We start from the raw sequence: 24,570 nt of genomic DNA, 5'->3' as shown, positions 1-24,570 counted from the left end.
CCGAAAACACCGCAACCATGCAGACCCATTAAATTGATTAAGATCCCAGTCTTGTTAGTTAGATTCAGAGCTAATAATTCACACTTCAGACATGTCCACAAATGAAAGCATTTGGTTCTGCCTCTGACTCAAAGTATACGTATTTTCCACTGGCAGAATGTTTTGAACTATAAATATATTTCCAGAATCATTATTTCTTGATGTATTATTTTATATTTCACAACTGAGTAAAAAAGTGAATTTCAGTAACCTATAGTCAGATTCCTAGCAATATAAAGAAATCTCATCTGTGAGAGAGGTTCAGTCTCATATACCTGCAGTACATATCTCTCTCTCTCTGTAAATGCGGTTGTCTCATATACCTACAGTACATGTCCTCTCTCTGCACGAATGAGGTTGTCTTGTGTACCTGTAGTACATATCCTCTCTGTATGGAGGACGCTGTCTCATATACCTGCATACTCCTTCGTATGATGAGTCTCAATACCGTAGTCATTCTCTCTGTATGGATGATGTTGTCTAAACACCTGTAGTACATATCCTCTCTCTGCACGAATGAGGTTGTCTTGTGTACCTGTAGTACATATCCTCTCTGTATGGAGGACGCTGTCTCATATACCTGCAGTACATTTCCTCTCTGTATGGATGATGTCTCAAATACCTGTAGTACATTTCCTCTCTGTATGGATGATGTTGTCTCAAACACCTGTAGTACATATCCTCTCTGTATGAATGAGGTTGGCTCGTATACCTGCAGTACATATCCTCTCTGTATGGAGGACGCTGTCTCATATACCTGCAGTACATTTCCTCTCTGTATGGATGATGTCTCAAATACCTGTAGTACATTTCCTCTCTGTATGGAGGATGTTGTCTCAAATACCTGTAGTACATATCCTCTCACTGTATGGATGATGTTGTCTCAAATACCTGTAGTACATAGCCCTCCCGTGCGCTCTGTTCCCTTCCCCGAGCATCCTGCAGCTGTGCCTGCAGGAGGCTGTTCTGCTCCTGCAGTTTGGCCAGCTCCTTCTGCGTCTGCTCCAGCTACACACAACAGAGTATTACACAGTGAAGACACAGAACTGCACACAACACAGTGACAACACAGTGCAGACAACCCAACTCTCTCCCTCTCTGCTCTCTCCTTCTCTCTCTAACACACACACACACCCAAACACAAGCACACACACATCACCACACTGAGCAAATTGCAGTGATACAGTACACAAACAACTTCTCCAGCACATGCTTTCACTCCCACACAGCTCACACAAAGGCACCTTATTAATGCTTATACTGCTCTGTCATTCTACAGGCAGTAGAATAAATCTTTGAGACTGCCAAATAAAACTACTGAGATGGAGTCTCCTGTACAATAGCCTCTCGCCAGCTGTGGGATAGGCAGCTAGAAATTCAAACTTAGGCAAATAAGGAATTCAACCAAGGTTTCACCAACTTCAGCCCAATGGCAAGATCAACCACGGTTTGACGAGTATTTCACTTTTCATTGGCTAGTTTTTACCTCACGCCTGCCCCTATGTACTTATTTCACTCAATTAAGATTTAGGAACTGTGGACAGTTCAAGAAATGCAACCCTTGGCATAAAAATGCTGATATACAGACACAAAACCAATTTCAAACAATACTTCAGGAATGTACCCCTGGGGTTTTTTAGGGATTACTGTAGAACAATGTCATTTTCAATTCCACAATTCACTTGGAGTTAACTCTTGATAAATCAGGCTTCCAATGCCATACCTCTTTGTCCAGCAGGGCTGCTAGCTCTTGAGCGGGCGGCCTCTCAGCTGTGGGGTCAGAGGAGTGAATGGTGGCGATGGGAACCTGCTTCTCCTCACGGAGGGGCGTGGTCTCCACCTGGTGCCATCGCTGCTCAATCTCCACCTGCACGTCGGGCGGCTTGCCCCTCTCCCCGCCTCCGTCTCCGCACGGATGGCCGTCCACCTCCATCCTCCCCTGGTCCTGGTCCTCTGGGGTCCTCGCCTCGCTCTCCGAGTTCGCCGTCCTGCCCGGCGCAGCCGTGGGCGTGGTCTGGAAGCGGCGCCTCCTCTCCTCGCGACGCCGCGCCCGCTCCTGCTCCAGCTCCTCCTCCGCCGTCGCCGGGGGCTCCCGGAGGGGCCCGCCCGAGGACGAGGAAGGGGAGGAGGTGGACGACGCGGGCGGGGTGGAGGAGGGAGAAGTGGCGACGGAGGAGGCGGAGCCTCTCTCGGGCCGCCCGTCGGGCTCCTCCTGCCCTTTGCGGAAGTCGGCCCAGTCGAAGGTCTTGCAGCGGCCCTCCCGCCGGCGCTCGCGGATGCGGCTCCTGCGCTGCTCCGAGCCGCTGCTGTCCCCCGCCTGCGTCTCGCCCGGCGCGGCGGGCGCCTCCGGGGACTGGCGCGGCTCGGCGGGCGGCGGGGGGCTGATCTCCACCGCCGTCCGGCCCTTCGCCCGCTCATCCGGGAGGGAGCTGCGGGGGACCAGACACACGGCTCAACACCGCTGATCCACATGCCCTCAGTGTGCCACTGAACACTCACCGGCACACACACACACGCACACACACACACACACATGCACACTGCCTCTGAGACTATTTAGCTCAGCGCTTTTACGCACAGACCAAACATGCTTTTGCACTGACACGTCCAGGCATCTAACAGCGGCATGATGGGAGCGCAGGAGGAAGTCACACGGCTCAAGCACACGGCCAGTCAGACGAGCACATGGTACGCAGGCCCTGCGGGTGGGCTCATGACTGGGGGAATGCGCCCGTAGTATACCGATCATTGCGAGGTGTTGAGTTCCACAGCTGCACTAAATACGAGGGCTGACGGAACGCTCTATTTCCATCTCCTCATGGGGGGGGGGGGGGAGAGGAAGAAGGGACAACAACACCAGAATAAGGAAGCTGTCCGAGAGGTGTCTACAGGGAAACGCCTAAAATATCAAACATTCCCGTCTGCGCTAGGACGGCCGACGCCACAGCAGTGTGTTAACGCGTCCGGCAACAGCTAGGAGAAGGCTGGCAGGCGGGGGTCACACAGAGGCTGTGGGGTCCTCCGGCCCAGTCCAGCATGCACTGCACTGAGGCACCCCGCACATGCGGCACACCCTTTAGTCTTTGTGCTTAATCACCTCAATATAGCTTCCAAGAGTCAAATAACTCTGAACAGAAACTCATTTAGGAATGCTGGGTAGCAAGAAACAAGCAAGGTCAGAGAACAACATGCGGGCTGGGAGAATAGGGGGGGTGGAGAGAGAGGAGAGGATAAGGCCTGAATCTTGTTGCGACATCTCGATGAACGAGAGTGTCAGTGGCCTTGAGCACAGAAACTGCCACACATTATACAACACACACTCCAGAGAAACAGGTGGGATAACAACACTGACTGGAGAGAAACAGGCGGGGTAACACTCAGACTGCAGAGAAACAGGCAGGATAACAACACTCACACTGCAGAGGAACAGATGGGATAACAACACACACACTGCAGAGGAACAGGCAGGATAACAACACACACTGCAGAGGAACAGGCAGGATAACAACACTCACACTGCAGAGAAACAGGTGGGATAACACACACCAGGAAGGTGGCAGCACTTGCACGCAGAAACAGGGAACACACCTGCGAGAAACGTGGGATACACACACACTGCAGAGAAACAGCCAGGCTAACGACAAACAAAGATAGGTCAGCCGAGCAGAGCTTTCAAACCTGGGTTTCAGAACCGACAGTTTCAGGGAGATGTTTTTCCTGGGGGCAGCGTGGAAACGGAGAGAGAGAGAACAACGGCAGGAAAGAGTTGGAGAAAAGATCAGTGAGAAGAGGGAGAAAGCAGCAGACGCACTGTACGATCTCCATTCCCCGGGCCCACGCTCCCTTACCGGGTGACATCGGGGGCGATCGTGGGCCGCACGTTCTTCATGATGGCCTGGATCCAGTTGCGCCGGATCCCAGAGGTCATGGCGGAGAGTGTGAACGCCCCTTCTTTCGTCTGGATGCGGGAGGGAACACATTTGAACAACTTCAGCAAGAACCCAGGGTCACAAAGGTGGAGTTATTAACTTCTACCTTTAATTGGACATCTGTAGCTCAACTCAATTGCTATGGTCAACAAGGGCTGCGAGGAGGCAGTTTTCACTTCAGCACAACACACACTTCCCTACGCAGTAAGCACAAGGGAGAGTGTGTGTTGCTGGGAAGAAAGGAGCACATAGCTCAGTAGTGTTAAGAACGCCTCTGGTCTTCACTGGCTCCAACGCTGAGAGACGGTTATAAATACCAGGGTTATTAATTTCTGGACACTAAAAACCTGTGTTGTTCTCAGCCAAAGAGAACGATACGCTTCGCTACTCTATTTATGCATCTGCCAAAATAACCGAGGGCCACAGAGACGGCGGCGGCAGCGGCTCATCCTAAAGTCCGCGTAAACACCGCGGACACCGGTCGGAGCGCGAAGGATTTCCGGCGCAGTGGGGGCGAGTTCTGCGTAACTGCCAACCGCTGGAGGGAGACCCGGGATCCTTTGCGTCGGAAACCGTCGACGCCCCGCTACGCGTCCCACGCCCCGAATGCCTCGTGCACGTTCGAGGGCGCCGCGAAAAGCGTCGGATCGAACGGAGCGGAGAGTCGGGGGCTCCGTTTCGGGAGACGCGCCGGCCCGTTTCACGCCTCTTCTACCGGCCCGGCAGGACGGCGAGGTAAACACCTGGGTCACCGGCTGCCGGGGGTTACGTAAACGTGCTATTTGGGACGTAAATCATGAGGGCCGAGGGTCTCCAGGGTGACAGCAGCAGAGAACGTCTGCGGCAGAATTAGAGCCGATGATGTCACCCACAACAACATGGCAGGTCAGGTGGCTCTTCACGATGTGACAAAGGATATTTTTTTTTTTGAAGGTGAATGATATCAGTTTCAAATCCGCATAGACTGTTGCTTTTTCCCCTCTAAATTTAAATTTGTTAATGTTTGCTTGGTCAAAGCAATGTGCCATCATCTTCATAACGTGCCTTGCAAGGCTACAGGCGAATCAGAATGAAATCTGCACTCACGTGGATCTGGAAGCCGTAATTCCTCTGCACAGGGAACTCGGTGACATCACAACAAGTTGACAGGTCGATCTCGCCATCCAGATCAGCAGCCTGGAAGGAAGACAAACAAGCCTGCTGGAGGAGAGCCTGCAGCAGCTGGACCGGGTGTAAACAAGGGTGTGTGGGGTCACAACCTACCTCTTCTGCAATGGAGTCCCTGTAGTATCTCAGACTCTGGTCGGTCAGCACAAACCAGTGCTTCTTCCACTAGGGGGGGGGCGGAGAGTGAGGGAAAAGAGTGAGCACAGTTAAAGAACTGACACACACACATACACAAACACAAACACAAGCATACACACACACACACAATCCCCACTCACCAGCCCCTCTTCGTACAGCTTCGTCATCCATCCTTTCTTAAAATTCAGCAGGTCAGGCTGAAACAAAAGAAGAGGCCAGTACTCAAGTCTCACATCAACGCGGATTACATCAGAATGACAGAAATAACTACTGCCACTGTTCAGGGTGACGAGATTAGTTTTGGTTGCAAATATACAAGTTCTGGGAAGGGAATACGGAGACAAAACAAAAGATAAAATTTCACATGAATTAAATTTGCACAGAGAATAATATGATAATGTTGACAATGAAATATGCATACAACTTTTGTATACAACACTGGCTTTTGCCTAAAGTCAAACTACAAAGAAAAGGGAAACAGGAAACTGCTAATAATTTTTTATTACAAAGTACACTTGTTTTTTTACAAGACTCAGCTTTAAGTGTCTGCAGTTAACTCCCATATGCATTTAAGTCGTACAGCACATACAGCTTGCTCCTATAACAGGTCTCCGGCAATACAGAGTTTGAATGAACTTCACTGCGATGTCAACAGCAGAGCTAAGTAAACTCCACTCTTTCCCGCTAAGCTCAATTCATAAACCCGGGGGAGACCCGGCCCGTTCCTCCACTCTAAAACGCGATACGAGCGCACGGCGCGTTTCCCGACCCCGGGGGGGCAGGCGGCGCCCCGGCCCTACCTTGTTTCTGTTCCGCTTCATCGGTCGCCAGGACTGGGGAGAGACACGCTAGCCCTCGCCGTCTCGCACACACTTTCTCTCTCACTCACTCGCTCTCTCTCTCTGTCTCTCTCTCTCTCTCGCCCAGCGCCCCGGTCCTGCGGCTTTACCGTCCGCCCCGCCGGCTATTTATAACAGCGGGGCTATTCTGACAGCTGCGGCGCGCAGGCTGACAGGAAGCTCCTTACGACACAGCGGGGCAGACACGCGGGCAGCTGGGCTGGAGAGCCTAGGCCGGGGCAGCTGGCAGGACAGCTCAGGGCGCTGGGGCAGCTCGGGCATGGGAGAGCCTCAGCGCCTGGGGCAGCTCGGGCATGGGAGAGCCTCAGCGCCTGGGGCAGCTGGCATGGGACAGCCTCAGCGCCTGGGGCAGCTCGGGCGTGGACAGCCTCAGCGCCTGGGGCAGCTCGGGCGTGGGACAGCCTCAGCGCCTGGGGCAGCTCGGGCGTGGGACAGCCTCAGCGCCTGGGGCAGCTCGGGCGTGGGACAGCCTCAGCGCCTGGGGCAGCTCGGGCGTGGGACAGCCTCAGCGCCTGGGGCAGCTCGGGCGTGGGACAGCCTCAGCGCCTGGGGCAGCTCGGGCATGGGAGAGCCTCAACCTGCTTACAGGCTGAGTAAACGCTCCATAGTATTGGGGGGGGAGAGTGAAAAAAGAAGCTCTCCCTTTATTCGACTGTCTATTTCAAGCCACCGGTCACCTGTGGTCACGTCACATGACTTTACGTACAGTGATCTCCTTCCTGTTCTGCGCTGCAGGGACGCCCCGCGGTCTGCGTCCGCAGAGGACACTCACCGTCATGGAGGACTCCGTGGCGCGGCGGTCCAGGGACTTGGCGCGGCGGTAGCTGGAGATGGACGAGCTGGAGACGTCGGGCATGGCGCGCTCCTTCCCAGCATCTAAAGAGCAGTCCTGCACAGCGGCGCACAGATCAGAACAGATGGGTCATTCACCTGTACAGCAAAAACATGAGACTATACATCCTCAAATGCATTTATTCACAAATAGAGGACTGTTCTCTGAATGCTACGAGATACTGATGTACCAGTGCAGCTAAAGCAGTGCAGTGGCACTATAGCATTACTGGCAGGTAAACACAGACAGGACATTGGTGCAACAGTACTGTAAGTAAATACAAACAGTAAAACAGTAGAGAGAGACTCCTGCTATTCGAATGACATACTACACAGTGAAGTGTGCACAGCGAGATGACAGACAGCACAATGGGGCACCTGTTTGCTGGGGAGGTGGCGTCTCTCGCTGCGGCCCTGTCGCTGGGCAGCGGCGCTGGTGGAGGAAGAGGAGGGCGGCTCTGAGGAAGAGCTGGTCTCCATGTGCTCCACGCTGTCACCCTCCGGCGACTCAAACTTGTCGATCACCTGGGACCGCCTGGCCAGACGAAGCAACAGACAGACGCCGTGAGAGAGCAGGAACCAGCCTCACAAGAACAATGCACAAACATGGCCGGCAGCCTTTCCTTTCCCACTCACACATGACCATTTTATCAGTGACAAATACTTCCCTGAAAGACTGGAGTCTCTTGGTTACATAGCAGACTATGAAGTCATCCACAACACTCTACAATGTACAATGCACACACTCACACAAGGACAACACTGTTACATAAGCCTTTATTGTCAAAACACAAATGCCATCAACCACTTATGCTGTCCCAGAACTGGTATTCTCTTAAAAGCTCAGGTATGTCCTGTGCTCCTTTATACAGACAGCACAGGTCAGCCCTGTGCGCATTTATACAGACAGCACAGGTATGCCCTATGCTCATTTACAGACAGCACAGGTATGCCCTATGCTCATTTACAGACAGCACAGGTATGCCCTGTACTCATTTACAGACAGCACAGGTATGCCCTGTGCTCATTTACAGACAGCACAGGTCAGCCCTGTGCTCATTTATACAGACAGCACAGGTATGCCCCGTGCTCATTTACAGACAGCACAGGTATGCCCCGTGCTCATTTACAGACAGCACAGGTGAGCCCTGTGCTAATTTATACAGACAGCACAGATGAGCCCTGTGCTAATTTATACAGACAGCACAGGTGGGTCCTGTGCTCATTTATATAGACAGCACTGGTAGGTCCTGTGCTCATTTACAGACAGCACAGGTGAGCCCTGTACTCATTTATACAGACAGCACAGGTGTGCCCTGTGCTCATTTATACAGACAGCACAGGCGTGTGTACAGTGCTGATTTCTGACAGGGAAAATGTCAGCACTGACAGCCTGGGAGCTGTAGTCCACTGTAGTGCAGCTCTGATGGGAGCAGTCAGGCTGGCTGAGGGCACTGCACAAGCAGAGACACGCCCGGCACTGCTGCACCTCAGACACACAGCAGGGAAGAGTGCTAATGCTAACGAGGGTCACCCCGCTGCTCATTATAAAGAACCAGGAAACACGACTATGAGACAACAAGAGCTGTTCAGAGAATACGGTAATTAAATGGAGGTAAAAGGGGCCCCAAAGAATGAAAAGAAACAGAAAAGAGAAGATGAAATGGTGAGAGACAGCAAGCAACCAAATGTACAGTATGAAAAATTTTTAAAAGGCGAGTTGCTCTAAAAGGAAATGCACTTTGCCGAGACTACTTTTTTAAACTATGGAGAGAAAGAAGCATTTTTAAATACATGAGCCCAAAATGAGGGTTCTGAGCAACAGCAATGGCGGCAGCAGCAGCGTCAGCATCAGCCAGCAAGGTTTGTGTGTGTGCGTGTGTGCGTGTGTGCGTGTATGCGGGTGTGTTTATGTGTGTGTGTGCGTGTGTGTGAGAGAGAGACGCAGTGAAAGAGCTCCCCGGGCAGTGCTTTTTTTGGAGGTGGAATGGAAGCAAGCAGAAGTCAGGGGTGCGGCTGGCGCAGCAGCAGGACAGGGGCAGAGGATTTGCGAGGGCAGATTTTTCGGAGGCTCCTGGAAGAAAAGAACAAAAAAAGACAAGGAGACCAAGCTGAGGAGAAAGACCAAGAATGGAAAATAGAAACCGCAAATTAGGTTATTAAGAAATATGCATCAATTCAAAAATAAAAATAAGAAAATGAACATGCTCAGAAAAACAAGAGATAAGGGACCTAACAAATGACAGAATAAGCAACACTAATTACATTATTAATTTTGTTAAGTCCTATTTCTAACAATAATGATTGATTATTGTAGAAATACTGCAAAAAAGGGGATGGGTTTGATGACACTGGTCATTGTGCAGACATGTAAATGTTAGCCTCAGCGCACACAACTTACAGCTCCACTAGATGGAGCCAGAAGTAAGAGTTTGGCTTCACTGGCAGCTAAGAACCAGGAGGCGAAGGTATGTTTACTGCTCCAGGGCGAATCATTAACACGCTACAGAGGTGAAAGCCCCAGAGTATGTGCTTTTCATGTAACATGTACACGTGTGCAGAAACCAGTGTTCTGTGATGGCCAAGAGCTGTTCTGGGGATTTAGCAGCAAGTATGTGGAGCTCAGCACACTTATCTGCAAACTCAGACATCACTCACTGTACCTTCCAGTGGACAGTACAAGGACGCCACTGAACTCATTGTTCATCGTTACTCACCCAGACCCTCAAGTCTTTCTTTATGACACCTTAGAATAACAAAGAACCATGCGAGTGTGTGTTTTTGGAAATGAAGAGGAGGGGCTTCTGTTACTGAGGGAAGGAGGAGGGGGGGTCTATGTGTGTTACTGTGGGAAAGAGGAGGGGTTTATGTGTTATTGTGGGAATGAGGGGGCAGGGTTTGTGTTAACTGTGGGAATGAACAGAAGGGGTCTGTGTGATACTGTGAGAATGAGGAGGAGGGGCTTGTGCATTTTTATGGGAATAATGAGGAGGGATTTGTGTGTTTATGAAAATTAGGAGGAGGGGTTTGTGTGTTTATGAAAATTAGGAGGAGGGGTTTGTGTGTTTATGAAAATTAGGAGGAGGGGTTTGTGTGTTTATGGGAATAAGGAGGAGGGGTTTGTGTGTTTATGGGAATAAGGAGGAGGGGTTTGTGTGTTTATGGGAATAAGGAGGAGGGTTTGTGTGTTTATGGGAATAAGGAGGGGCTTGTGAGTTTATTAAAATGAGGAGGAGGGGTTTGTGTGTTTATGAAAATTAGGAGGAGGGGTTTTTTGTGTTTATGAAAATTAGGAGGAGGGGTTTGTGTGTATATGGTAATAAGGAGGAGGGGTTTGTGTTTTTAATAGAATAAGGAGGAGGGGTTTGTGTGTTTATGGGAATAAGGAGGAGGGTTTGTGTGTTTATGGGAATAAGGAGGAGGGGTTTGTGTGTTTATGGGAATAAAGAGGAGGAGTTTGCGCATGTTTATGGGAATAAGGAGGAGGGGTTTGTGTTTTTAATAGAATAAGGAAGAGGAGTTTGTGCATGTTTATGAAAATGAGGAGGAGGGGTTTGTGTCTTTCATGGAATAAGGAGGAGGAGTTTGTGCGTGTTAATGAGAATAAGGAGGAGGGGTTTGCATTTTCATTAAAAGGAGGAGGAGGGGTTTGTGCAGGTGTACTCACCTGCGCTCCTGTCCAAAGAGCCGGGCCACCTCCTCCCTGCCGGGGCTGCGTGTGCGAGCACGCAGCTCCTGCCGCTTCTTGTCCGAGCGGAAGGCCTCGCGGTGACTCAGCCTCCTGGCCCTGGGCAGGTCCGCCAGGGAGGTGTAATCCCTGGCGCTCCGCCCTGCTCCCCCCGCCCACTCCGCCCCGCCCCCGCCGCGCCCATCCCAGCTGGCGGCGCTGGTGGGCGTGGTGGTGCTGCTGGCCTCCGAGTCCAGGGAGCTCTGGGAGGAGCTGATGGTGGAGGAGCCGTTGGAGAAGAGGGGCCCTGGGGGAGAGAAGGGGTCCCCGCAGCCGCTGCGGTCCGGGGACGGGCAGTACGGGGACGTGAGGGGATCCGTGTCGGAGGAGCTGTACCTGTGGGGTCCCCCGGGGCCGCTGGGAGAGGAGAGGGACAGCTGCTGCGGGGGCTGGGGCTCCGGCTTGGCTTTCTCCAGGGAGAAGTACCCGCTTTCCACACGGGCCTTACGCCCTCCATTCACTGAGCTCCGATCTAAGGCAGAGGGGAAGGGGCAGACCGCCGGTTAGACAGTTCTCAATCACTGCACAGAAACAATGTGACAAAAACACGAGGACACAAACATGAACACACACGCACACACGCGCACACACACACAGTGAGAGCGAGTCCCAGGCTAAAATGCCCATTTCCTGGGACCCAGTCGTGTAGCCCAACAGCTGAAGGGGTTATCGCTAAGCTCGTCCCACCCGGACACCTTCAGGAATGTGACCTCTAACCTCAGCGCAACCAGCAGCTGCTTCTCAGCCAACCTGGCCCTCAGCGCCCAACACCAGAAACCCAAGATGAAACAGTCTGAGCGGGCCAGCACAGCCAAAACACAACACCCCCTACACACCCTGAAAATCCCCATTCACAAACCGGCTACTGATACTTCCCGTTCTGCCTTCAGGCAAGGCCCCATTCTAATTCCAACTGGCTCCATAGCTACAGCCAACAATTTTAATAACTCCATTTACTTATAAGTTAAATTTCCCCAGCTCTCTGTCTCAGTTCAACCCTTGTGGTTAAATAAGTCCCGGCACAGAGGGCTTTAGTGTTTTTCAAAAGGCACAACAGCCCACGTCCATTATTTACAGATTATTTATGTACAGCTCCTTACAGCACCGTTTGGCCAGCCGAGCTCATGTCTCTCACCGTAAATAGGGCAGTAATAGATGATGTATTTTGAGGTAAAGCGGTGGGTTCTGACTGGGGCAGGAGGGGGTGCGCGCTCTGATCTATGGAATCTGACAGGGATTATGAGCCGAGCTGCAGGCCTGAGCGACTGATTTGGGACCTCCAAACGGCCTGCTCTGCACTTAATCACAGGCAGGTGTGAGCACCCCTCTCTGCCTGCTGATAGATATTAGCCCTTCCCGCACACACAGTTGCATTACAGGCATGAGCACACGTGCACAAACACACACATGCACACACAGGCGCACAAACAAATGCACTCATGCGCTAACACACAGAGACATTCAGACAAACATGCATGCACTCTCGCACGCATGCACACACAGACACGCACACACACGCACACACACACACACAACCACACACACACATGCAGTTAGAAAACATTTTTTGGCAGTTAAACATTCTAAAGTTGGCACATCAGATGTTAACTAATTTGCTTTTAATAAAACGCAGGTGCATATAAAACAGTGCATGTCTTACAAAACCCACAATAATTTTAAAGCATTTCACTCTCACACCAGCAGCACAAATAAAACTATTAACCCATGAAAAGCCTAACAAACAGAAATGTTACCCTGGCAAACGGCGCGGGACTGTTGACTGTGCAGGATGACAGCTAAGGGTGGCCTTGTAATGGGAGCTGAAGGACAGGCAGCCCCAGTCTCAAGATCAGCTGTCCTCTCCATCATAGAGCTTTAACCGGCAGGAGCTGAGCCCCAAAGCCCCACAGACAGACAAAGCCCCATATTTACTGCTAAGGCCGGGACGAACACTAGACGGGTCAATCCCATTCCCAATCAGGGCCCGGAAGAGGGCCTGGAATGTTCTGGTAAAGTCAGAACACCGACCAGAAGGGACGAAAGTAAACCTGCTACTGTTCTGGTATGAAGGCAGAAGATTTTGTTTTTTCCAGCACAGGCCTCAGAATAATAATCAAACCATCGATCTCACCGATTGCACACAACTTGTATTCTTCCATTTGTAAAATAAATGTTTCCCCTCACACAGACATTTTATGTTTCTGCTAATGTTTCAAATATAATGATACTGTAATCGATTCCCCCACTGAGAAGAACTGGCAGTAGGTCCATTACATTTGGGACATTTACGGATATTAACCTTCAGCAAATGGGGAAACAACTGTTGGTTTCACGCACTATTAATTCACTAACAAAGAAAAACCAGTGCTGCTGCTGCAATTCAAAACCACATGGCCACGTTTTCAAATCAGTCAAATTTCAACCAGAGACTAAACAAAGCAAGTAAAAACTTCATGTGAAAAGACAAGTCTGCTCGAAGGGCTCTCTGATCACATGAAATGCATTCTATGCTGAAGAGCTTTCACAGCCCTAACAGAGACGCAAGCAGCATTTATACTTCAAAGGGAAAGGACACAAGAGCTAAACAGCTTATTACCATGTGTGTGTGTCATCCTTAATCCTAAATGGTACATAAGTGGCAGTACAGAAATGTTCCAGGCAAAAAATGTTGATTGTCCAGAGCAAACATCTTCAGTGATAAGCTTGGTGAACATTCTGTAGACTGCTGATAACTGGACAATGCCAATTATAGAGCAAGACATTCAACAACTATCATAACAAATATCACACCAAGTTACGCCAAAAAACAGTAGGTTTTTGTTAGCCTGTATGCTGTACAACCAGTGAAGTGATGTTTAATTTCTGATGCAAAATATAAACTTAAATATTAACGTAACATAATTTTGAATGCTTTAGTATCGGGCTAACATCAGAAAAACTATAATGAGTACTTAAAAAGTTAAGATGACCAGGATTTGATCAGGTGGCAACAGCAAAACTGGAAGTGTAAATTTTGGAGCCACTATGACACTTTGATGGATTGGTGACTTGTCCAAGACCTGTACACCCATGTGCGTGGGGATAGGCTCCAGATGCCCCGCGACCCTGGCCAGGAGTAAGCAGTGACAAGGAAAATGCGCATTCTCAATTCAGCTGGACCAAGAAAGAAGGCACGACATCTTTGAGATATAAGACTATGTTTTAACAAATGTAGCCCATTCAACAATGGAAAGAGTATACCATATCTCAGAGGAAAAAACCTCAGCAATCTTTCTCAATAGGAAAACTGGAAATGGATCCTCAGTTACCAACCTGATATCCCTAAATAAAAATGTGGCAGTAAAAACGAAAATCTATTTGCCCAATTCAGGTTATTTCATAATAAATACAAATTAATTCAATACATTGTGGTTTACATTATCTGATATACTGTATCTTCTCTTCATATAAAATTGGCTCTAGCTCACAAAGTAACAGAGCCCACTCTTTTTTGTTGTTGTTTACACAATATAGTATATTGAAGAATCTATCAATGTGCAAAAAAAAAAAAAAAATTGTACTATTTATTGTACAGGCAAATCTGAGACTTCAATGGATTTTTCAGTCCAAAATTTGAACAGAATGTCCCTACACTTATTTATTCTGAGCTGCATCATCCTTCAGGGCTGTCTCACAGTTCTATTTTAGCTCCGAGAGCTGCTATTCTGACTGCATTATAAAATGATATACAGTTAACATCTGATGTAGATACAATTACAGGTAAATTACCCCTGATGCTAATGCCGTTCTGTAGACTGTGTGCACATTCACACAAACAGCATGCAGCAGTATACAGACAAATACAGTACGTTTCTGAATCATAACCCGAGACGGGTGCAGGGTGTACATGTAGTATAATCATGGGCTGAATTTATTCGGGCCCCCTCTAGCGACCCGTGCTTACCCTCTGTGGAGGTGCTGGGGGGCGGGTAGCTCTGGCCCAGCTGGCTGAGGCAGGACGCACTGCGGCTGCAGGGGATGGACGCCCGGCCCCGCCTGTCCTCCTGCCACAGGGACGAGCGGCTGGCCGGGACCTTCTCGGCCGAGGCGATGCTGCTGGGGAGGCACGGGATGCTCCCCCCGCTGCTGCTGCTGGTCACCGTCACCTTGGCCGGCCCCGGCTCCTGAGTGACAGACGGAGACAGAGTAAGGAGGCGAACCGTGTGGGGTTCGGAAAACGAAAAGCCTCGCTCAGCCACGCAGTCAAAACGGCACCAGCCTCCCTACAGCGCCCCGCGCTGCACCTCAAGTCCCATGATCCTCTGTGAGAGCAGAAAGCATTCTGGGAAGCTCACAGCAGCCAATTCCACTAATGAGCCACCTGACACAGGCTTTAATCACACTTCTCTCCCTGACTCTTCTGTCTCACACGTAAATCACCTCCACAGCTGACAAACAGTTCCACTGCATCCTTTCAACAGTTTATTCTAGAGTGTTTGTTCATTTAGAGTGGACAATTACTAGCAACACTAAATGAAGCAACATGCAACAGAACACTTTTGAGCCACTGTAGAACTGAAAAGGACAGATTTTTTAATCTTTAATCTTTTTAATCTATTCAAGTACCTGGTTCAAGCGTATAAGGGTAATACCCCAGCTAGAAACTGAACCCAAAACCTCTGCGTTAGAAGTCCAGTTCTCTAGCTATTATACAACACTGCTGCCTCACAGAAATTACAGGCTTTTGGCAGAGTGAAACTTTTTACAATTTGTTTAATTCTCTGAGAATTTTGATGGCTGGAAATTCACAGAAGCAGTTTTGTTTAACTATCATTGCTTAAGGGTACAACGGCAGGCAACGGCAACTTGGTAGTAATGAAACAAATCCATCTGTTAATGCTACACGCCCACCTAACCTAATTCAGTTTAAGGAATGGAAAATCTTCACAGAATCTTCCTCAGTTAGCACAAAAGACCAGAAAACCCTAAAGTTAAGTAGCTAGTGGCTTCACTCAATGAGGGCAGAGTTGATCCAACCATTCTTTTGTTGGGTTTAGGGCATGTGCAGAAATAAGGAAAGGGGAGCAATAAATTCCTCTACCCTAACCACTGCCAGTGATTTTAAGCACTTGGACCAGGTTTCAGTGGTTGGAGACCAGGATGTCTACACGGGCGAGACTTCCACAGAGCCACATCCCCCTGACCTCCATCGCTCTCCTGGGACCACACGCAGCAGAGAGCTTCCACCCTGCACCACAGCTCTGCTCCATAAAGCACCTGAAGAGAACAATCATTAATCCCGCAGCAGCTGTAGACATCTCATCTTGCACTTAAAAGGGAACAGCGAGGTGAAGGGCTGGATGGGGGAGGTAATGGAGAAAAGACAAAGAGATCAAAGCTAAGGAGAGTAGGTGGTGGTGGTGGTGATGGGGGGGCTGACAAATCCACTGCCCTGGAATGGAAACTTGCTGCCTTCCATAGTGGCTTAGGCCTGCTCCCTAAAACTCAACACAGCTCTTCTCCCCCGCCTGCTCTATGCTGTCTCATCTGCCTGGCTCGGCCTCACGGGTACTTCTCCTCCAATGAGCTCATAGGACTGAGGGATGGAGCCCCCACTGCAGCTCATGCAGGGGTGGGCCTGTCCCGTGGAGGGCTCGCTGACTCCCTGCCTGGGGTCACAGGTGGGCAGACAGGAGGAGCACCTGACGCCGGTTCTCACAATGGGGTCTTTTATGGGAAGACTGCACTGCTGAGGAGTGGAGGGAACAGAAAGGGGAACAGAGGGAGGGCGGCTATGACCCACAGCCTCATTAAATCACACCTCCCTTTGATCCGTCTAATTAAAGGAAAGCATTGTGCCATACATGTACACCTCTACCTTCGTGGATTCATAGGGTGACTGTTCTTTCCATCTCCAGGCACACGTGTGGCTGTCACATAGCCTTGAATTTACCATCTTACGGACAGTGCAAGCAATTAATCAGAGCTAAAACATTAAAAATGAGTATTGATTGTGCAGCCATTTTCAGCTGCTGTGTGCCAAAGTGACAGAAAGCCAGATGCTATCAGAGCAAAAGAAGACAGGAACAAGGGAGACGGGTGACAAACAAAAGCAGAGGTGCCAACTCTGCAGAGGTGAAATACCACAGCACGTCAGTATAGATCTCCTGTTTCCGAAATCCAAACGCGTGAGATCAAGGATCTTAACCATGGGGTGATGGGGAGTTTCAGGACACAATCTGGCTAAAATATTCTAATTACATTTAGCGCCCATTTTAAGACATACCACTTCCCATGGTTTGAGTGTGACATTGGTTCTCAATGCACGAGTCCCACGCACCTGAGGCTTATGCATGTGTGGGTGGGTTTTTTTCCGGATCAATAAAAGTTATTGCTGCAAATTTCAATTATTTATTTATTTTTGCTATGATACAGGGCTTGAAATAAACAATGGCCATACATGAGCTTAGCTGTAGCTAGCTAAAGTGCACCTTGAAGAGAAGAATTCCCCTTGCCACTGTGTTTGTTGTCCGGCAGATGTTCAGAATATTTACCAGTCCTGGCTGGACATTCATCAACCAGTTGGCAGAAGCACTCTGGGAGGATCCCCATCTGCACAAGTTCAGCATTGTGGTTTTTAGTTTCATGGAGAGATGTGTTTATTTTTCAAACAAAATGTTTTTCCATAGTTTTTGTTTCAGCTTCAGTTTTCGTTTATGATAATAGTCTTGGTGCAGATACTGTGTATTAAACAGGTTGTTGTTTAGCTGGCGTACAGTTAGTGGTGTTAGCATGTAGCCACATAGCAGAGGCTCAATACTAACTAGCTATGGGGAAAAAATAATAGTTGGCACCTCTGCAGGACTGAGGACCCCAAAATGCCTCGCAAATCACTCCGCCAGTTCCCATACCAACAGACAAGCCGGAAAACAGTGATTTCTCCACTCATTTCAACAAGCAAAGCTGCAAATTTAGACAACATTAGTTTACCGGGCCACCCACACATTGCTTAAGAGCACAAATTAATAAAAAATAATCCCGCTTTGATTAAGGGTCATTGTATGAGTGGCTTTGTAAGCTTAGGAGCATTTGGCTGAGCAGAACTCACAAGGTGTCCGTTCATGTTTTTCCAAGAGTGCTGAGGGATGCCATGGATGCCCTCCTGTCAGTAACACAGAACAGCATTTGAGCGCTGACAGGAGAGACCTTGAGACCAGCCATCTCCTCTTCACTTCGCCCTTGACTTGCACAATGACAAAGGGTACACAATGCAGTGTGCACAGTAATGTTTCAGGGTCATAATGGTTTTTTTTTTTTGGGGGGGGGGGGGATGGAGCCGGGAGGGATGCAGGGAGTATGAAGATATGAAGACAGAGTGGCTGCCTCTCACCCTGCCCCCAAGAGATTCCGGGACAGACATAAGGGGCACAGAATTCGGACCATCTGGGATAAATGGGAGAGAAGGCAAGCGGCTCCTGTGTGAAGTCAGTGGGGTCTGTGAATGTTAAGGGCTAAAGCCTTCATTTAATCCAGTCAGTCCCCTCGGCTGAAATGCCTGATTTAACACAGTCCTGTCAACTGACACAAAAAAAGCAATCCAACACAAACTGACAAAGTGAGGCAAAGAACAGGAGTTTGAGAAATTAATTCAGTTTCTTAAAATGAGAACTTGACACCTAATCAGTAAGTGTGTGTGCTGAACTCTAGGGAGGCAGGACATTCTTCAGTGTATAGCCTCTCTTACCGTGCCAGCTCTACACAACGTTAGCTCCCCACCCCTCACATGCGCTACTGCCCAGGCTAACAGTGGGGTCTGCCACGCTGGTTCGGCACCTGCGCCGACTGCATCGCAAGGTGAACTGGGGGGGAGTTCACCGCTTTGTTACCACATTGTGGCCTTGGCTGCTGGTGAAACCAGACAAAACCGGGCTTACTTTAGAGCCATTCCACAAAGCCAAACAGACACTTTGAATTGTAAATGGTAAATGGACTGCATTTATATAGTGCGTTTATCCAAAGCGCTTTACAATTGATGCCTCTCATTCGCCAGAGCGGTTAGGGGTTAGGTGTCTTGCTCAAGGACACTTCGACATGCCCAGGGCGGGGTTTGAACCGGCAACCCTCCGATTGCCAGACAATCGGTCTTACCTCCTGAGCTATGTCGCCCCACTTTGAGCCTTGTGAATGTAGGCCTACTGTTCCACAGCTCATGTTCTACATGTCACCATGAGCAGGGTACTGTGTGCAGGGAGGTGTCAAGTATTAAATGGCTTCTGTTTAACTATTGAACCCTATACTGTTTGACCATTTTTTCTGAGTGGCTAAGGGTGAAGTTACCGGAACATCTGCGTAATCGCAGGAGAAATTAATCATTTGATAAAACGTCAACTTTGCAAACGTCAAAACAAGGTTCATTTCCTAACTGAAATGTGCTGCGTTTCTGTGCAAGTTTCCCATTTCTTTACTTTACAACACAAAATTTCAGAGGCCTGTGGACATATTAAAAGTGACGAGCCAAGACGTGTGGGCCAGCGGTTTTCTTGTTCAGCAGTCAGGAAGTAAGGATTTGAGAGGAGGAGCTTGGGAGCCGATTGTGTACCCTTGCTCCCCCAGAGCACGGCAGCAGGGGCTGGCCTGTGGCTTTGTGGCCCCACTGCGGCTCAGCTGCGGACGGATGGCTAGCAGACGTCCCCAAAAACAGTACCAGGTGGCCCAGTGACACCCATGCACTCCAGCAACACAGGAACTCCAGGGAAAACATTAACACCTTCCCCCCCAAAAACACTGTAGTTTACATTGTTTCTTCCATACATAAGAATGGAAAACTCTCAAGCCCTTCCTTTATGCCAGTGGCTCCACCATACATATATACATGCCATAAATATTTACAGTACATGTCTCCTCCACACACACACATGCTTGCAGATGAGACACATACTGTAGACAGATAAACACAGGCAGACCTACAACTACATGAAGCAGGCACACAGTTACCAGTCCATGTTTGGAAGAAACCTAATATGCGTATGCTTTACGGTGAAGCCATTTTGATTATATAAGATTAATATAGAAACACAACGCATTTACTTAAATATAAAAGATACCAACCACTGGTGGGATTAAGATTTAAACCCAAAAGAATTCCCATGAAGACCTCCCTTTGGTGTGTGCACTTTTTTGCGCAGGATACAGACAATAACAGTAATTAGCGTCTGTCATCGGGTGCAGAGCGAGGTACTGACTATGTGCAGGCTCCCGCCTCCACACGGCAGACAGCCCAATTACACCACCATGGAGAGGCTGCCACACGATGCCTGCAGGAAACAATTACCGACAGACACAACTCGTTACTGCCACCTGTGTCTGCAGGGAGCCTCGTTTACCGCGGTAAAAGCAGAGCCGAGGCCCGGCCTGGACCGCGCCATGGTGTGAGAGGGCCCGATAAATTAGAGGGTCTGGCGGTTTGTTTTTTCCCCAAGCGAAAAAGCGAGGTTGTTTGCATGGATTCTGGGAGGGGTGGGGGCAATGAAAGAGCTGGGAAATGAGCTGATTTAGTGGGGGTTTAAGAATGACTTTGAGCACTGGCAAATTCTGGCATGGAATCCATAAAGAGAAAAGTGGAGGGGGAAAAAAAGGCAAACCACAGAGCAGAGTGGGTGGTCGGTAGCAGATTTAACAATGGGAGCCAAGATGAGAGACAAAACAACGTCACTGCGTATTTACATTCGCTGCCTGTATTCCTCTCCCCTCTTGTTTTCTCCTCTTTAATAACTTGCATGACAAACTGACGAAGGGGAACTGCAGAAACGCTGTGCCAGCAGCCAGAGCTTCGAGGAGCTGGGGAGGTCAGGTGGGCACAGTGGCTGCCAAGGGTCTGTCTTCACTGGGCAACGGGCAGCACAGAGGCTGGGAAACTGCACTTTTGTTTGAATTGGCAACAAAGGAAAATGGGCCAAAAAAAAAAGGAAAAAGGGTTTCTTTCTTTAAACCGTCGAAACTGGCGGCGAAGGCGTTCAGCTGCTTTCTGCGGTGCTTACATTCGTTTTCTCGGTCACGTGCTGAAGTCAGACCAGAAACATCAGCAGCCGAGATGAGGCGAGAGCACCAACTGGTTTTCACTGCTATAGCCATGAAATGTTATGTTTTGCCACACGATGAAGAAAGAAGTAGAGCGCTATTAACTTTTTTTTCAGCCAGGAAAGATGGTGTGTGAGAACGAACATGGAAGCAGGGCTTCCTGAGTCTCAAACAGCCACAGTGCAGTCCCAGGAAAGCATAAGCAGCAGCACATGCATCTCTGTCAACGGAGAGATGATGCAGTTGGGAAAACAGTAAAAGAACAGTCCCTGATGGTCAGTTAATATTCTCTGCATTAACGCAGCGCTACTCCGAGCTGACGTTGATCTATGGAGACAGCTTTTCCTCTCTGAATAATATTGCCTGGGAAAAATGCCACATGGTATTTCCATGTCTTTTTTCCCTCTCTTTCCTCCCTTTTGTTCCTGTTCTGAGAAGTTTAGAGGGTCACTTCCTCCACATTTTCATTTTGCATTTCTGTCATCAAATAATAACAGGAAAAAAATTCTATGGACGCGACCATGGAGAAGTCATTTGGATGTTAAAACCATCAGTGGAAGGGCCTTTCAAACAAACCGTCAGACAATCCCTATCCGACAAACATTAAAGGGACACCTGCAGACTGAAACAGGAAGAAGAGAGAACCAAAGAGGAAGAGACAATGACAGACATGGTCGGAGGCCTGAAGCTGGTTAGTTGCACCGAATGTGTGTTGGAGCCGTTTCCTGCCGGGCCACGGTCAGTCCCAAGATAAGACTCAATCCAGGAGCAGCTCTGGGCAGCGGCCAGGTTCATCTGCCCACCCTTTGTCTCCCTGACAACGGACGGCTGGGTAAACAACCGCCAAGCGTGAAGCACAAACACACGGCCCTGCTGCTCATTTGCATGCGCCTTCTTTCATGGCCGCTGAGAGGAAATTAGTCTGGCGTGAGAGAGAGCGATCTGTGCGACCAGTAAACACCAGTTTGTTAGGCTCCCTCTCTATCAGCACGTTGAGTCACTGAGGAATGTACTGTACGTATCCTGTGACTGAGACCCAGCTATCACAAACCCATTCCTTTGCAAAGCTTAACTCCGTCATGAAAAAGCTCATAAAGAATGTATTATACCAATCCACCAAATTCCCAAACGGTTACATATATGCCCACGACATGGATGAGAACAGTACATTTGGTTTGTCAAAAAACAGCGTTGTACAAATAATCATCCTCTCTCATACTCATCATTCAAACACAGCTCAGAAATCTGAGGAGTACAGGACACTGTGAATGTGTTTACACCACACAGATACACGCGCACACCCAATCCCACCCTGAACACACACAGATTGCACCACTGACTTGAGCCACTGAAACGGGTAGCTGACAGATCTATGCAACAGCCAACCACACTGGTGCTAGAGAGGACTGTCTCTCAACAAGACCAGGAAGAGAGCCACAAAAACTAAGCCTGTACTGGGGTCCTTGGGCTGTACCTGAGGAGTTGGTGGTTCCACCTTCCTCTTCTTCTTCTGGTTCTGCTTGTTGGTTCTAGGGTATACCACCAGGGTCTCCTGCCACCTGCACAACAGAGCAATGGGGTCAGAGATGCCTGTAGACACACACAGACATTACAGGCATTTGGCAGATGCTCTTACAGACAGACACACACACAGAGACACACACACATACAAAATCCCATACAGACTAACCATCCAGGGGTTTGTCGAGGTTGTTCCAAGTACATATTCAGCTAATGGACTCCACATTCTAGGTTCCAGGATATTCATGTATCCTTAGCAGGCATTTTCACATTTTAAACACCACGTATACCACTGTATTATGTCATAGGGATTATCATGTTTGCTCATTACTGTTCAAGAACAAGTCCAGCAAGAAACAGCTTACAACTCAATTCCATCACAGCTCTTGACTTGAGAGAAAGAAATAACAGAATATTACAACTATACAGAATAATACTTGAATATTTGCTGTTATTGCATTTGTTACTTTGAACAGCGAATGACAAATGTGTCATAGATTATGGTCAGGCTGGCAGTTAGTTGCTCCTCTGCAAATATTAAACTGATAAATTACACCACAAATCAGAATCCTGGCACTACTTCTTTTTCCCCAGCACTGTCAGGCACTTCAACACTAATTCCACTTAGCGAGCAGCCCTGCACCCACCAGAACTACACAGTATCCACAAAATATCCACCGTTCTGATGCAAAGGTAGGCAAGTCCTATTGATCATGTGAAAGGCGTAATCTGCACGATGCAGCCTACCATCGATGCCGCCATCCTGGAAACGATTCCTCTGGGAGACTGACAGAGGATGTTCACACAAGGGGCCACCACGGTAAGGATGGTCATCTCCCGCACGCCCGCTAATGATATTAGGGCCCTGACGGCGTGGCCCCAGCTGGTCCGCAAGGGATTCCGTTACAGTATTACTGGATTAGGCCAGGCCTGCCTCTGCAGCATTACAGGATTATCACACTTTGCAGGAGACGGCGAGATGAGCAACTGGCTCCAGCTCCTGCAGTGTAGAGCCCCACTCTGTGTCAAGGGAAGGCTGAACTGTATCCACTTTATGGACCATTAAGGAAAGGTGTGTAGAATACGATGGGCTGGGATGTAGAGGTCACTGAAGAAGGCAAGTGTTTTTGTCAGTTGATTAAAATGTTTAGTGATTAACCTCTGGGCACAAGGAGATGAATCAATGTATGTCTGATAACTTGATAGCAATTTAACAAGATTGGATATCTGGTGTCTCTTACATTAGGAAATTACCCTGCTGTACTGGTATTTCCACTGCCTCACTGTTATTGTTCAAACAAACAGGTGCTGACCTAGCCTTAACCTTTAGAACAACGATGTGAAAAAATTGCAATTATTTCTTATGTATTGATGCACTGAATTGAAAATTCAAACTTGTTAAAGTAGGGAAATTTTTAAAAAGATCTTCACTAACTACATTAAAAATGTAGGTCTAAATGCTAAAAAAAAAAAATACATGTTGGCAAATGTAGTTCTACAGATCAGTTTTCCCATACTTATATTAATGATAGATGACATTTTCGGTCAATCTTTTTAGTAATCTCACAGACTTGACACCACCACCCTTAGAATAATAAGATATGAATGGCTAACCAAAGACACAGTCACTGACTCAATGCTCAAAGACACTGTTTTCAAAGTAATTTAAAATTGAGAGCTCATGCAATGCCCAGATGAGCTGGCAGGTAGAAGGGATGTTTTTAGAAAATAAAAGTTTGGCTGGATCAATGGCAAGTTCATTGCTCTCACAGTGCGGCTCTGTGAAATAACACCAACAGTGGTCAGACATGAATGAGCTACAAGTGCAGCAATAAATCAGAGTTTAGTGGCTCAGTCGCCAGGGACAAATTACAGCCCCATCTCCATGACACCGACAGACAATATGAACAGCCACATCAGAAAAAACCATTGTCTGAGCGTCGCCAACTATACCGCTCAGCCCAGAGATATTCAACACCGACACTGTTCCTAAATTACTACTGCTGAATGGGAGAATGGACAACGGAGCCAATGTTTGCTTTGTCAAGAGGAACTGCTTCACTTTTGATTTTTTTTTCTTATGCAATTAATTTCTTCACTCAGGAAGGTATTTTGATAACAGTAACACAGCACTCTCCAACTTCAGGGTCGATTTGAGAACTGGCAGAGACAAGGGGCTCTGTGATTAGATGACAGGGTAATTTGGCTGATCAGGTTTCAGTGCAGCACAAGTGTACTGGGCCTGCAGGATTACACCCTCTTTGGTGTACTCTGCTTAGTTTACTCTGTGTGATTACAGAAA

General features: G+C 48.6%; 1 protein-coding gene across 5 annotated transcripts in view; it reads right to left on the bottom strand.

Moving 5' to 3' along the window:
* The window catches only part of si:ch73-103b11.2 (uncharacterized), a 104,411-nt gene that overhangs the window by 14,160 nt on the left and 65,681 nt on the right, over positions 1 to 24,570 (bottom strand). For 3 of the 5 annotated variants that reach the window (XM_064322244.1, XM_064322243.1, XM_064322242.1), the window contains exons 5-16: positions 22,222 to 22,306; positions 14,635 to 14,854; positions 10,632 to 11,163; positions 7,343 to 7,499; positions 6,906 to 7,022; positions 5,414 to 5,470; positions 5,232 to 5,300; positions 5,055 to 5,144; positions 3,888 to 3,997; positions 3,718 to 3,756; positions 1,763 to 2,468; positions 931 to 1,047 (exon numbers count right to left, since the gene is read on the bottom strand). In XM_064322244.1, the coding sequence (XP_064178314.1) occupies positions 931 to 1,047; positions 1,763 to 2,468; positions 3,718 to 3,756; positions 3,888 to 3,997; positions 5,055 to 5,144; positions 5,232 to 5,300; positions 5,414 to 5,470; positions 6,906 to 7,022; positions 7,343 to 7,499; positions 10,632 to 11,163; positions 14,635 to 14,854; positions 22,222 to 22,306 (2,299 nt within the window). The remainder of the gene's footprint in view (positions 1 to 930; positions 1,048 to 1,762; positions 2,469 to 3,717; positions 3,757 to 3,887; positions 3,998 to 5,054; positions 5,145 to 5,231; positions 5,301 to 5,413; positions 5,471 to 6,905; positions 7,023 to 7,342; positions 7,500 to 10,631; positions 11,164 to 14,634; positions 14,855 to 22,221; positions 22,307 to 24,570) is intronic. The other 2 variants (XM_064322246.1, XM_064322245.1) reach the window with 2 other exon arrangements.

The sequence above is a fragment of the Anguilla rostrata genome, chromosome 2, assembly GCF_018555375.3.
Source record: "Anguilla rostrata isolate EN2019 chromosome 2, ASM1855537v3, whole genome shotgun sequence".
NCBI lineage: Eukaryota > Metazoa > Chordata > Actinopteri > Anguilliformes > Anguillidae > Anguilla > Anguilla rostrata.
This window is presented reverse-complemented; position numbering and strand designations above follow the sequence as displayed.